The sequence below is a fragment of the Artemia sp. Qi Xiang Cuo genome, chromosome 8 (assembly GCF_049724085.1).
Source record: "Artemia sp. Qi Xiang Cuo chromosome 8, ASM4972408v1, whole genome shotgun sequence".
Classification (NCBI taxonomy): Eukaryota; Metazoa; Arthropoda; class Branchiopoda; order Anostraca; family Artemiidae; genus Artemia; species Artemia sp. Qi Xiang Cuo.
Window position 1 is genome coordinate 74872285 of NC_142801.1, and position 13377 is coordinate 74885661.

A 13377-nucleotide genomic window follows, 5' to 3' on the forward strand; every position below is an offset into this window, starting at 1 on the left:
ACGAACAAAAATTATTCCGTATATGAAAGGGGCTGTCCCCTCCTCAACGCCTCGCTCTTTACGCTGAAGTTTGACTCTGTCTCACAGCTTTGTTTTTTAAAACAATAAAAAACTTCAGCGTACAGAGCGAGGCGTTGAGGATGGGACAGCCCCTTTCATATACGGAATAATTTCTGTTCGTTTTAAGTTTTAATGTCGCTCCTTACTTTCAGTTTAAAAAACTTGTTTTTTTTTTATTTAATATCGGATTGGAATGCAGTCATACGGATTGAAAATCTGAAGTATCATTGGTCTTCTGCAGGGCTGAAGCCACCTGACTCCCATCGTCTAGATATATTTTTTTACACTTATCTTAATCCTACATTTTATCAAAATTATCTTTTCATCGTCAATTTTGCTGTAGCTGTTAGTTTGTTTAAGTAAAATAATATCTATTAAACGAAATTTCTGAAAAAGAAAACTTTTTTTTTGAAAAAAGCAACAAAACAAGAATAAACCTGATATCACGAATTGATAAAGGATTTGTTTCCAAATCGTTTGTCCATTTTCGGTATAAATATTTAGAAGCTAAAACGGAACTTTATATAGCCGAAAAAGAGCGCCATTCATAGTTGGTCCTTTCGCAAGTTAGTGAGGGAAAATTTGAAATTGAATTATTAAACAAGCATGATTGCTACTTCAGCTGGAAATGTAGTCAAGCTGTGGAAAGATGATTCCCTTAGAACTTGCGTGAAAACCGAAAAATGTTAGTGGCTACATTAAATATTGTAATCCAGTTGGAATTATAGACTTACTTTTAAGTATTTGACCATACTTGAAATAGCCTAGGCCTAGTTAATTTATGGTAGGCTAAAATGGAAAAAAGATTACACCTCATGTAATCACTCTTTTCTCATTTATGTTACAGATACCCCCTCAATGGGATTCAATATGACCCTTGGCTGATTCCTTTATTTACACATTGGAGAAAGTAGGATAAAAGACAACTTTTCTTCGGCATTCCATAAAAATAGCAATGGGTTTTTGGACCACCCCATTTTACTACAGCATGATGCAATGTGAGGAAAGTAACAAGAACCCCACCTTCGTGGTCAAAATTTTCACTAGGCTAATAATTTGTCAGCATAAATGCTGACATCGTACCTCATGACCCAAAATTCTCATCAGTACCTCATCGTACCTCATCAGTACCTCATGACCCAAAATTCTGGAAGTCACCACACAATCGAGTCTGTCCAGGAGGAGAGAGACCTTGGCATCATTGTTGACTCCCAGTTGAAATTCAGCTCCCACTCACAGAAAATCTCAGCCAATGCTAGTAGAGCCCTAGGCATCATCAAACACAGCATCACCAGTAGGAGTAAACACATAATCACCAAACTCTACAAAGGATTAGTAAGACCTAGACTGGAGGTGGGGATGATACTGGCCACCCCTCGATTCAAAAAGGACAAGGCAGTTCTTGAGCAAATCCAATGAAGGGCCACTAAGATGATTGTCAGCATGGAAAACAAGACATACAGTGAACGGCTGAAGGAACTCAACCTCCCCTCCTTAGTATACAGACGGAAACGTGGAGACATGATCCAGGCGCACAAACTCCTCTCAACCAATCAAGAAAATGAGATCCTGGAGATTGACACCTCCCACAAAACACGAGGACACCTTAGACAAATCCGCAAACATCACGCTACAACTGGAGCAAGATGCAATTTCTTCTTGAATCGGATTGAGAACCTCTGGAATAACCTCAAGGAGGACACTGTGGCTGCTGAATCAACAGATGCTTTCAAACGCCATCTGGATGCTGAGTGGAAAGATACACCATGGAAGTTTGACTGGGAAGCACCAGAATCTTCCACCAGAACTTAACCAACTACAACAGTCATCATAAGGAGTGATTCAACAGGATCGAAAGTCCTTATTTCACTCCAAGCTGTGATTTAAGGTAATTTAAGGTAATAAATTAAAAATGTGGTCTCTGTTTGGAAAAGCAATTGAAAAGAAAGATTAGGCTATATTTAATATTTGTGATTTATAGAATAAATATAAAGCAAAAAAAGTTACATTGTTAGAATCAGAAGAATATCAGCTTTCTGTTAATAGGCACTAAAAGGATATATACATCAAAATAGGATAATTGGTAGGCTATTTCCAAAAAGAGGTCTCTGTATATAAGTCAATAAACTAATAATTTCAAGTGTTTAATCTTCAATAATTTTAATAACAACCATATTGATGCATAGCTTAGATTTTTAGCTATTCATCAATATAAACAATTCTTCTCAATTCCTCTTTGGTAACAAGATGTGAGGGTTTGAGTTTTATATAGGCCTAATCTTGCTCAATTAGATACTGTTTTTTTACCCTATTGTCCAATGCTGATTCTGTTCTGCTCCATCATTCTTAGGCTATTTATTGTTATTTATATCCTAGCCTATATGATATACAAAAGGAAAACTATCAGTATGTTTTCAACCATGTTACATGGTTTCTCTTAGGGTAAAATCCCCAGTACTTAGCCACTGCCTAATCTTGCACATATATCCTTATTGAAATGTATATTTTCTATGCATAGACAACAGGTGCTGGTAAAATTCTAGACAGACTTTTTTTCACTATCTTGGAAAGAGGTTTGGCTAGGAAAATGAAACTTTCAGTAATGAATCTAGGACCAGAAACATATTCCAGGAAGGTATTGCCCATCTACTAAGGCCTGTGTTAACTATCTTCTGATTTCTAAGTCTTAGAAATGTGCCTGCTTCACAGGTCTATTAGAATTTTGACAAAATGAGATCATACTTTAATTTTCAGTTTGTAGTTTCTTTCTCTCTGGTTTTAGATTTGAAAATGCAATTTCTGTTAGTTGAGTAGGATTTTAAGCCATATCAATTGTTTTTTTTCTAAATTTAGGAAATTTAGTTTAAGAGTTTTTGGATTTTGTGCAAATTGTTGGATAAATTATTGATGAATGACTTGCTTTTGTGGTTGTTAAGTATTTGGTTTTTATTCTTCTAATTTAGGCTTCTATTAAATTTTATTCATTTTTTAATTTTGGTTTTTCATTGGTTTGTTTTTTCACATTGACTGCTTATGTTTTGGGTTTTTTGTTGTCTTTTTCGTATTTTCTTTGAATACTTTTTTTGTTTGCACTGAAGAATAGAGGTAGTTTTCTTTTTAAATATTTGTTTTGTTGTTTCAGTATTTTTGTTCAGCCTTAAAAAAAACATTTTCATTTGTTTTTCTTATGTTTTATATGTGATCTTTGAAACCTCACAAATTAGGATTAAGTAAAGTGGTGAAGCTGAAAACACTTTTCTTGTACTTTATTTAAGTGGAAGATCTATTTTGCAAGGATTCACTTTTATAACACAAAGCTTTTTAAAGGCCAGTGCCCCTCTAGAGGGAGATTCTTCAAATACCTTCCTGGGACATACTTTAGTCTGTAGATCCATCCATGAAAGTCTTGTTTTCCTAACCTGACCCCTTTCCAACATAGTAAAAAGTGGCATTTCTAGAATTTTACCCAGGTGCCTAATCTTGGACATTATTTATGTAGGTTTAGATAGTTGGGATTGGCATATAGTTACAACTAGACTAGTTGAGATTGCTGTGACTTTAGTTACTCTCTTCTAACTTTAAGATCATGTGACCAAGACTGAACAGCGTTTTTCAAGAGTAGGATCAAGCTTAAAATATATGCCCAAGATCTCCACTATTGTCGATCAGGATATTTGAAGGTGTATTTAATATACATGGTTCAAGCATTTAAGCTAATTACATAAGCCTACTTATTACCTTAATTTACACTTCAGAGCAAAGTAAGGTCCATGCTGTATCTGTTCTGCTCCGCGTCAATGATGTTAAATCAGAATATCATTGTGATCCGGGCTTAGTGCTGTTGTATTAGTTTGCATCTTAGAGAGTCTGACTATCCCACATACGTGTCCATGGCTTTGAGTTTCATTTTTTGTCCACTCTTGATTTGAGGCAGGCATTAGTGGGCGTAGTCACGATTTTGTTTAGAAGGTTGTTCATGTTGTTGAAAATATGCTCGGAAAAAAAGTTTTGGTGTATCCTGGTCTTCCCTCTTTGCTTTGCTAGCTTCTGCGAATGTCCTCTAGTGTTGTGTTGACCTGTAGATTTTGTGAGGAGGCTGTTTTTTGGTTGACTATTATATTTGTAGGTCAGCATCATATCACATATGCAGTCTCTTAAGACCAGTGTTGGTAGTCTTAGGTGCTCCAGTCTCTTATCATATGGCATATTTTGCAGACCTGTGATGCATTTGGTGGCACGTCTTTGAACTCCTTCAGTTATTCTGGTGTCATGTTTGTAAGAGGGGAGGGCAGGCATATTCCAAAGTCCAAGAATAGCCTAACAATAGCCTTGTAAAGTCTCAGGAAGACAGTACAGGAGCAGCTGGTAATAGTGCATTTCAGCAGACCTAGTCTTAAATTAGTTTTCAAGACAAAATGTTACCAATGCCCATGGAACTTCAGTTGCTCATCAACAAGTACTCCCAAGTCTTGTTCTTCATGACTGTTTTGTAGCTGAATATCAGACTGCAACTTCTGGTCATGCATGGTATACTGGTGGTGAGGAATATTATTGCCAAAATGGAGGACACTGCATTAATTAATGTTAAACTTGAGCAGCCATTCACTGGTCCACTTCTGGATTCTCTGTAGGTCTGATTGCAGGCTTTGTTGAACAACTGGTCCAATAAGCTTGGAGTCATCAGTGTAAAGTGTGATATTATTTGTGGCTTCTTTGTCATATCATTTATGTAAATGAGGAAGAGGGTGGGGCCTAGAACAGTACCCTAAGGAACTCCACTGACAACATCACACAGTTTGGAGAATACTTTATTGCTGTTATTGGTGAAAAGTCAGACCTGCTGTTATCGGTCTGTCACAAAATTCATCACCCATTCTACTACATTATTGTGGATGCCAACTGCTGCTAATTTGGCCCTAAGGTGTCTGTGGGGCACCTTGTCAAATGCTTTGGCAAGGTCAATTAAAATAAGGGTCAACAGGTAATCCTCTCTCCAGAAGGTCAGTGATGATATTCTAGGTTTCAAGTAAGTTGGTCTCAACTGACTTTCTGGGAAGGAAGCTGTGCTGGTCTGGTGACAGTATACTGTTGGACAGAGATGTGTTAGAATTTTGGTGTTCACAGTGCATTCCAGGGTTTTTGCTACAGCTTAGGTTAGGCTGATTGGCCAATAATTCTCTGCATTTGTCTTGTCACCTTTTTTTAATATTGGTATAATGTAAGAGCTCTTCCAATCAGAATGCACAGTCTTTGAGTCAAGGGACTTCTGAAATATTTGACATAATGGAGTTGATTTCTCATTAGCCAGTTCTTTTAGGAGCCTTGGGTGAATGTTATCTGGCTCTGCTGACTTATTAACATCTAGCACTTCAAGTTGCTTTGTGACAGACCCTGGAGTAATCATGGTAGGTGGCATAAGGTTCAGTACACTGTATGCTGGACTGTTGGGGAGAGGACCGTCAGGTTCATTAGTTAATGCTGATGCAAATTGCTTGTTGAGTAATTTAGCAATTTCTTGTAGGTCAATAGTTTCCGTGTCATCAGATTTGTTCAGTTTCTTTATTGAATGTCTACTATGTATAATGTATGTATAATGTTTAAAAGTAATTTTCAGAATCTTTGATATGTTAGTTATTTTCTGCTGGTAATTAATAAGGAACAAGGTGTCACTTTAAAGGCTTGAAATAAAATTGCAAAGAAATCAATTAGTATTTTTGGAAAGAGTGTATAAACAGACACTGAGTGATGTATTCACATTCTACATAGCCAAGTCATAGTGAAAAAAAAAATCAAAATTTGCCAGAAAATGGTATGATATATTTCATTTATTTTGTGTCTTATTTCTGTGTCCTACCATAAACTAACCCTGGGATCATAGGGTCAGCTATGCCCAGGTTAGAACTAGTAGCATAGCTTCTCTTGGCCTCTTTTTGGGTGTGGCACCTAGAATAGGTTGAATAACATAAGTATTAAAATAAAAATATATTGAATAATATTAGTAATCTTGCTGCAACATTCCTTTTCTGAGCTAAATACTACAATAACAAAAAATTAATATTGTTAAGCCCTCTCAATGTATTTTTTTAAGGCCCCTTCTGAATTAAATGACTGTATTTAATTGTCCCTTCTTTCATCCACTAGCCCCTTCTGAATTAAATGACTGCATGCACTGATGTTTTAAATGTATTATCATTATTTTTTTCACAGCTGCTAAGAATGTTCAGTGTTTAGCATGGTGTGGACAAAAACTTGGTTATCTTCAGGATGAATCTGTTCACTTTCTAAATCATCAAGAGGAACCCCATATATTTGAAAAATTGGTATATCTAATTTAATTACTTATATAATTTCGTTTTTTTAGTTTGTTTTCAAGGTGGTGTTGCATTTTTTTGAGATGGCTTTGCTGACATGTTTTTTTAGCATTCAGTAATTATTGAAAATAACTATTATGTTTAACAAAAAAAAACGTTTGGTCTAGTTATGTTTAGAACAAGACTAATACTAATAGAAACAAAGTTAATGTGCTCCAAATACAAGCACGGTTCTGCAATGATTTTATTGTATTTTTGAAAATTTAATTTTTTTTTATCAACCAAATGAAATTAATCCCCTATGTTACAATGTTAAATGTCAATTTATGATTTTCGTCTTTATCCAGGATATTTTGTTGTAATGTCCAACAATAATCCACTAGCTTATGTTTGACTCCACTTTTCAAGATATGGTTTTCTATTGTAGAAATGTCTTAGTATTCTTTTACTGTGGTCATTGCTAATGCTGTCCCAAATGTTCTGGAAAGAAATCTAAATTTGAATGTTGAAAACTGGTTTTCAATGAAAAATTATAGCTGAAAGCCCCATAAGTAGATAAAAGCTCTGCAACAATGCTTTTATAGTCACTTGATCTGTGATTTCCAGGAAAATAGAAAGTCACTTTCACTAAAGATTCTCTCAATAATTTTTTCAATACAATAAGCTTTTCTTCTTAATGTTTCATCTGTCATCAGATGTCTGATTTGAGGACCAACAGAAGTTCCTTCTTTGCTCAATTCTTTTCCTCAAGAATTGTCAATGATTAGAACAAACTCACTGAACATACATTTACTGCTGACTGTTAACATTTTCAGACAAAGGCTGGATGCTGAGTGGTCTCCAGGGGAGTGGAAATTCAACTGGGAAGCTATCAATCATCCAACTGTACCTGGTTACTAACTACATTTAACTCAACTGGGAAGCTATTGATTATCCAACTTCACCTGGTCACTAATGGCATTTAGCTCAACTGGGAAGCTATTGATCATCCAACTGCACCTGGTCACGGACAACATTTAAAAAAACTGGGAAGCTATTAATTATCCAACTGCACCTGGTCACTTACAACATTTAACTCAACTGGGAAGCTATTGATCATCCATCTGCACCTTGTCACTATCAATATTTATAAACAATTTGTTGATAATCAACTCTGGAAGCTTAAAAAGAAACTCCTTAGATTGCTGGAGCTGCAATTTAAGCTAATAAACTCTAAATTTTGGAATGTTCTCCATAAATTCCATCCCTCTCAGTCAGGAGCCCAAGAGTTCTCCCTGTTGTTTAGCCAAATTAAGCCATGTGCCTAATCATTGAGATCTTTTTGAAATAGTAGACATGGCGTGGTAGATGAGGAAGATTCTTGAAAATCAGAATCTAATGTTTCATTTTTTGGTTTCTTCTGGCATAGAAGGAAGATTGTAACATAGTGATGGCTCTGGTATAGGTAGTTCTTCAGTATAAGGCTGTGGTTACCAACCCTTTTCAAAGCCCATATCCCTTGAAAAATAATTTCATCATGGAGTACAAAAATTAAAAGAACATTGAAAACAATACTAAACCTTGATACGTGAACACATTTTCTAACACAATTCCAAAGTAACAGAACATTTTGGATTGCTATTTTTTAAACAATTTATCCTGAACATTTATAAACAGAAAAATTTAGTACTTCTCATTGAATCTATTTCTGGCATTTGACCTGTTAAAACCTATGCTGGGTTAAATTTTTTAAACCCATTTTGGAAGTTATTATAATCCCAATTTCAGTCATTGACCAGTTTCGAGCTTTATTATCTGGATTTTTTGTTTAACTTTTATGTCAAGGCCCATGAAATTCACATGCCCAGAGTGCAGACTTTGTGCCGCTAGTGGAACAGTGCAGTGCAGCCGGTGTCAAGAGTGGTTTCATTCAAAGTGTGCAGGCATTTCTATTAAGGAGAAAAAATAATGTGGTGAGTGGTTATGTTTAAACTGCCAGTCCCCCCGTTCTTTGAATGATGACCCTGAACCACCTTTAACACCACTTTCTCTACCCCCTGGCTCTGAACCACGCTGTACACCCAAGTCTGTCACAAAATCTACAACCCCAATATAAGTTTCAAAAAGTCAACCTTCCCATGTCCCCCTTGTGCTGACTGTGTAAACATATCAAACCGCTTGCTGATCTCCGAGCTAAATACCATTCACAGTTAGAGAAGAATTCAGAGCATGAAGTAGTCATAGAAGATTTGAAAAAACAAGTTGACATTTTTCTCAATGACCAAAAAATTGGTAACGATATACTCCATGAACGCGATCTGGAAATTAAAAAATTAAGTGAAAATATCAACTCCCATAATTCCCACCGCCTTCTTATGGAAGATGAACTCTACAACCTAAAAAAAAAATCAAGTGACCCTTAAATCGAAAATCACCAAATTACAAGAAGACTTAAAAAGCAACAGAGCAATTATTAATACACTAGGGGATCAATTATCAGAGTTCAGAAAATCCATCATTAATTTCAAAGTATCCCATGAGAGCATACAAATATCTACGTGTAGCATGACTACTGATGACGCCCTTGAGTTCGTGAATAGTCCAGTGACTTCCGGTTTTTTACATAAATTATCAGGTGATAATGAACTAAACAAAGGGATTAACAAGGTTATGGAGAAGTCATTACCAGACGATGACATTGTTATTATTTTTGAAAAAATTACGAAAGTGATGGATAAAAGGGGAATAAATGTAAAAATAAGCAGAAAGGAAAATGTGATCTGCAAGTATTTTGATAGTGGTTTCTGCAAGTTTCTACATATTTGTCGTCATTTTATTTTGGGAGTCTGTGTGTCTGATAAGTATATTTTTAACCATGCTGATCTGTGTTCTGTTTTATCTTGTATTGATAAGTTGTGTACTTTTACTCATGCATTTTCAGGGTTGGAGCGTAAGTGTAAAACCCAACATTTTTTAGAGAGACGTCGAATGTATTCACGACCCCCCCCCCCCTCCCCTAGTTCGTGTTCCATTCGACTTTCAGTCTTATCCTCCTACATACCCGAATCCTTCCCTCGAAACAATCCACCGCCCGAAGTTCTTACGCGTGCCCAGTCAGTCCAAACCCCACAATCACTTTACTCAATTTGGACCATCCCCCCCCCCTAACTCATAGTCCTCCAGAAAATCCGCTTTCTTTCCACCCTGTTCTCCCTCGGGCGACCAAAAAGTTACCCATTGGGTCTGGACTCCACCCGGTCTTTGCTGAAATAAACCTAACCCCTCTCCTCTCAGAACCCCGCCACCAGCCCTGCCGCCCGCCGCATCCTCTTGCCTCCTCCTCCCACCCCGCCATATAAAGAACACTCCCAATTTGACTTATTCCCAGATCACCAGGAAACCTTTCTCCATTCCCTTGCACTTTATCCCTCCTGGCTACCCTATCAGTATGACAGTGGTTTAAGAGTAAGCTGGCAGAACGATCCACAGGTAACACCTACAAGCTGAGTTCCTAAGGCCTCAAATACTAACACGAATTCCACCATAGTTCCATTCCAATCTATTAATATCCCCATAATTTGTCCCCTGTCCTCCTTTTCTCTCATGGCCTGTTCAGTCCAGCCTTTTAATAATGCCTCAAAGCCATCCCCTTACCCACATCATCCTTCTCATAAACTCAACCCCAAATAACTCCATCCCAAATTGAAAAAAAAATTCCCAATACCCAAATCAGTTTAAATTTCCAACTTTCCTACTTACCAATACTGAGAGCCTGAATTTTGATAAAATTGCCGAACTCGAGGGTATCTCTGAAATTCATAAAATTAATATTATTGCTGTGACAGAGGTTCAGTCCCAGAACCCAGATTTCCTAAAAATCAGCAATTATACTCAGTTTATAAAACTTCACCCTCCCGATCACCCTCTCTGGAAAAAAGGGGGTGGTATATTATTTTTTGTCCGAGATAACCTCCAACCTAAACTCATCCCCACCCCCAACTTATCAGATTATGATGAAATTCTATGGCTGAGCCTTAGACCGAAAGTACTTCCCCGCCCTTTCAATTTAATTGTAACCACCGTCTTTTATCATTCCCCTAACCAAAGTATTGACGAGAAACGCAAATTTATACAACAATTTCTTATAAGTGCTGACTTTGTGTTATCAAAGTATCCAAACGCTGGTATTTGCTTACTTGGCGATGCAAATGACCTGAGGATGGACTCTAATTGCACCTCTCTTAATATTAAACAACTGGTTAAAATATCTACAACAAAGGGTAATACCTCTCTGGATGTTATTTGTTCAAACATGAGTAAGTATTACAACTCCCCGCAAGCACTGCCGCCATTAGGAGGCAGTTACCACTATTGTCTTCTTTGTTCTCCCTCTTCAGCCATTGAACATTCCTTTACTACCTCCATTGGGGTTTGCCGTCCCCTCAGTGACAGAGGCCTTTTTTCTTTTGGATCATGGCTGACCAGTGAAAGTTGGTCAGACCTTTATCGTTCTAATAACCTTGATGATAAAATTTTGATTTTTCTTAAAAAAAACTAATTGATTCCTTCTCATTATGTTTCACAGGAAAAAAAATATCAGAAAATGCTCCAGTGATCAACTATCCATAAAAAAATCACATAAAAATTTTGATCCGCATGAAAATAAGCTTATTTAACAGGGGAAATTTAGCTGGAGCAAATGAATTAAGAAAGGAATTAAAAAGTCAAATTAGAAAAGCTGCCCGAGCCTACTATAAAAATAAAATTAAAAACTTGTGCTATCATAAACCAAAGAACTGGTACTGTGAAATTAAAAAACCTACCAGCAAGAGTCAAGAACAACTAAATTTTAATATAAATGAACCTCCTAAACAACAGACAATGACCTCAATAAGTTTCTGGCTTCTGTTGTCCAGAGTTCCCCACCACTATCTTACGCATTTCCAAATATTTCTGATCCCTTTTCACTCCCACATATTTCTCCACTTGATGTTGTAAAAAAAATTGAAAAACTAAAACGATCAAGCCTTTGCCATTTAGATATTCATGTTCCTATGGTTAAAGCTTTCAGTGATTACCTCCCAAAACCCATATCCACCCTGTTTAATGAAATTACCGAATCTGGACAGTTCCCTCAATATTGGAAACAAGGCTTTATTACCCCAATCAAAAAGAAAAATGGGACGCCTGGTTTTGATGGCGCAATCATCCTATTACCCTTACCTCAATTTTTTCAAAATTGTATGAAAGTTTTCTCGCAGACTGGCTTAAGATGAAAGTCCTCTCCCTCATTGATCTTAGACAGTTTGGTAATCTCAAATCCACGTCAACCTCTCATTACCTGATCCATCTTGTTGATACCATGGATAAATTACTTGAGAAAACCTAACACTTGGCTTAATCAGATTTCTATTAATCTTCAAAAAGCTTTCGATTTGATTAACCACAATTTACTCAGATAAACTCATAAATGAATTCCACATAGAAACTTTCTTTGTTAAGCTCGTTGCCTCTTTTCTCTTTAATAGATCCCAAGCAGTTAAATATCTAAATTGTTTCTCAGATCATCTCCCCAAATTTTAATGACATTCCTCAGGGGACTATTCTAAACCCTCTCTTTTTTTCTCTTATGATTAACAGCCTTTCAACCCTTTATGACAATAGGTGGAAATTAGTTAATGACCTGACAGTTTTAGAGATATGTCATAAAAACATGTTTAGCAACCCAATGGGCATACTCCAAGATATTGCCTGTGAGGCCTTTTCCCTTGACATGACAGTTAGCCCTTCTAGATCCGAAATAGTCTCAGTAAGTCTCCTTAAGTATCCCCTCCCCTTTTTCTTGCTCCTATTCCTCCTGAAACCTCTGTCACATCTCTTAAACTCCTTGGTGTTACAATTTCTTCTAATTTGAAATGGAATGCCCATATAATAATATCCTACGACAAGCAAACTCCTCGCTTTCCCTCCTTAAACTTTTAAATAAATTTAGTTGCCCTCAATCATATTTACTACAAATATACATCTCTTTTGTGCGTCCCATATTAGAGAATGCTTGTCCTGTGTGGCATCCTGGCCTCTCAAATGACGCAACACAAAAAATTGAAAATGTCCAAAAGAGAGCTCAAAGAATTATTTTTAAAGAGGGCAAGATACCCTATTTGCATTGGTTAAATATTTCAAAACTAGAGACCCTCGAGAGACGAAGAAATAATTTGTGCCTCTGTTTTGGTAAGTTGGCACTCTTGAACCCCCGTACTGCAAACGTTTTCCCTGAATACCATGTAGCTTTTAGTAATTGTTCTCCACGAACAGTGTCCTAGCCTATCCCCACCTTATCTCCCATTCTTTGTACTACCTTACGGTTTAAGAAATCTTTTATCCCTTTTTTTTTTACTGATATAATAAATAGTTGTTAACTTGTACATAAATTTTATCTTATCTCATACATGATAAAAAAAAACTCGTTTTTCTTTTTCCTCTTTTTTTGCCCCTATCCCGTTTTTATGTTGTTTTTTAAACATTTGTTAATGTATATATTATTTATTTTTTCAGTTTTTTCAGTTTTTATCTGTTTGACTAGTTGCCATTTTGCAGTTTTTAATATAAGTGACAAAGGAATCATATAGCAATCCGATATTTATTTATTTTTTTATATTTATTTTTTTGCATTGGTTGCCAATTTTTTAGTTGTTGTGCTTTTGTTATGATTTTCTTGCTTGTTTGTTTTTTTATGGACTTCTAAATTTGAATTCGGCCCTTCAGGGCTTGTGATAGTAATTTCTCGAAATAAATATCTCTCTCTCTCTAATCCTTGAGCTTGAATATTCTACCTGAGCCTTTTAAAATCTGGACTAAATGATGACAAGTATAGCCTTAAATCTGGAGCTGCATTGAGTTTATTATTATGTTTGTTCTTGATACAAACATGTTCTTGATGACAACACCCTCTCAACAAGTACTGAGTTTTGGTAAGGCAACAGACACTCATAAACGAATAAGTAGAACAACAGGGCAATTTTATACA

The 13377-nt window shown here is 36.2% G+C and overlaps 1 protein-coding gene across 1 annotated transcript in view; it reads left to right on the plus strand.

Moving 5' to 3' along the window:
* Nucleotides 1–661: 661 nt before the first annotated feature.
* The window catches only part of Grip71 (WD repeat-containing protein Grip71), an 83973-nt gene continuing 71257 nt past the window's right edge, over nt 662–13377 (plus strand). The window contains exons 1-2 of the mRNA XM_089093097.1: nt 662–745; nt 6268–6380. Coding sequence (XP_088949223.1) covers nt 667–745; nt 6268–6380 — 192 coding nt within the window. The 5' untranslated portion in view covers nt 662–666. The remainder of the gene's footprint in view (nt 746–6267; nt 6381–13377) is intronic.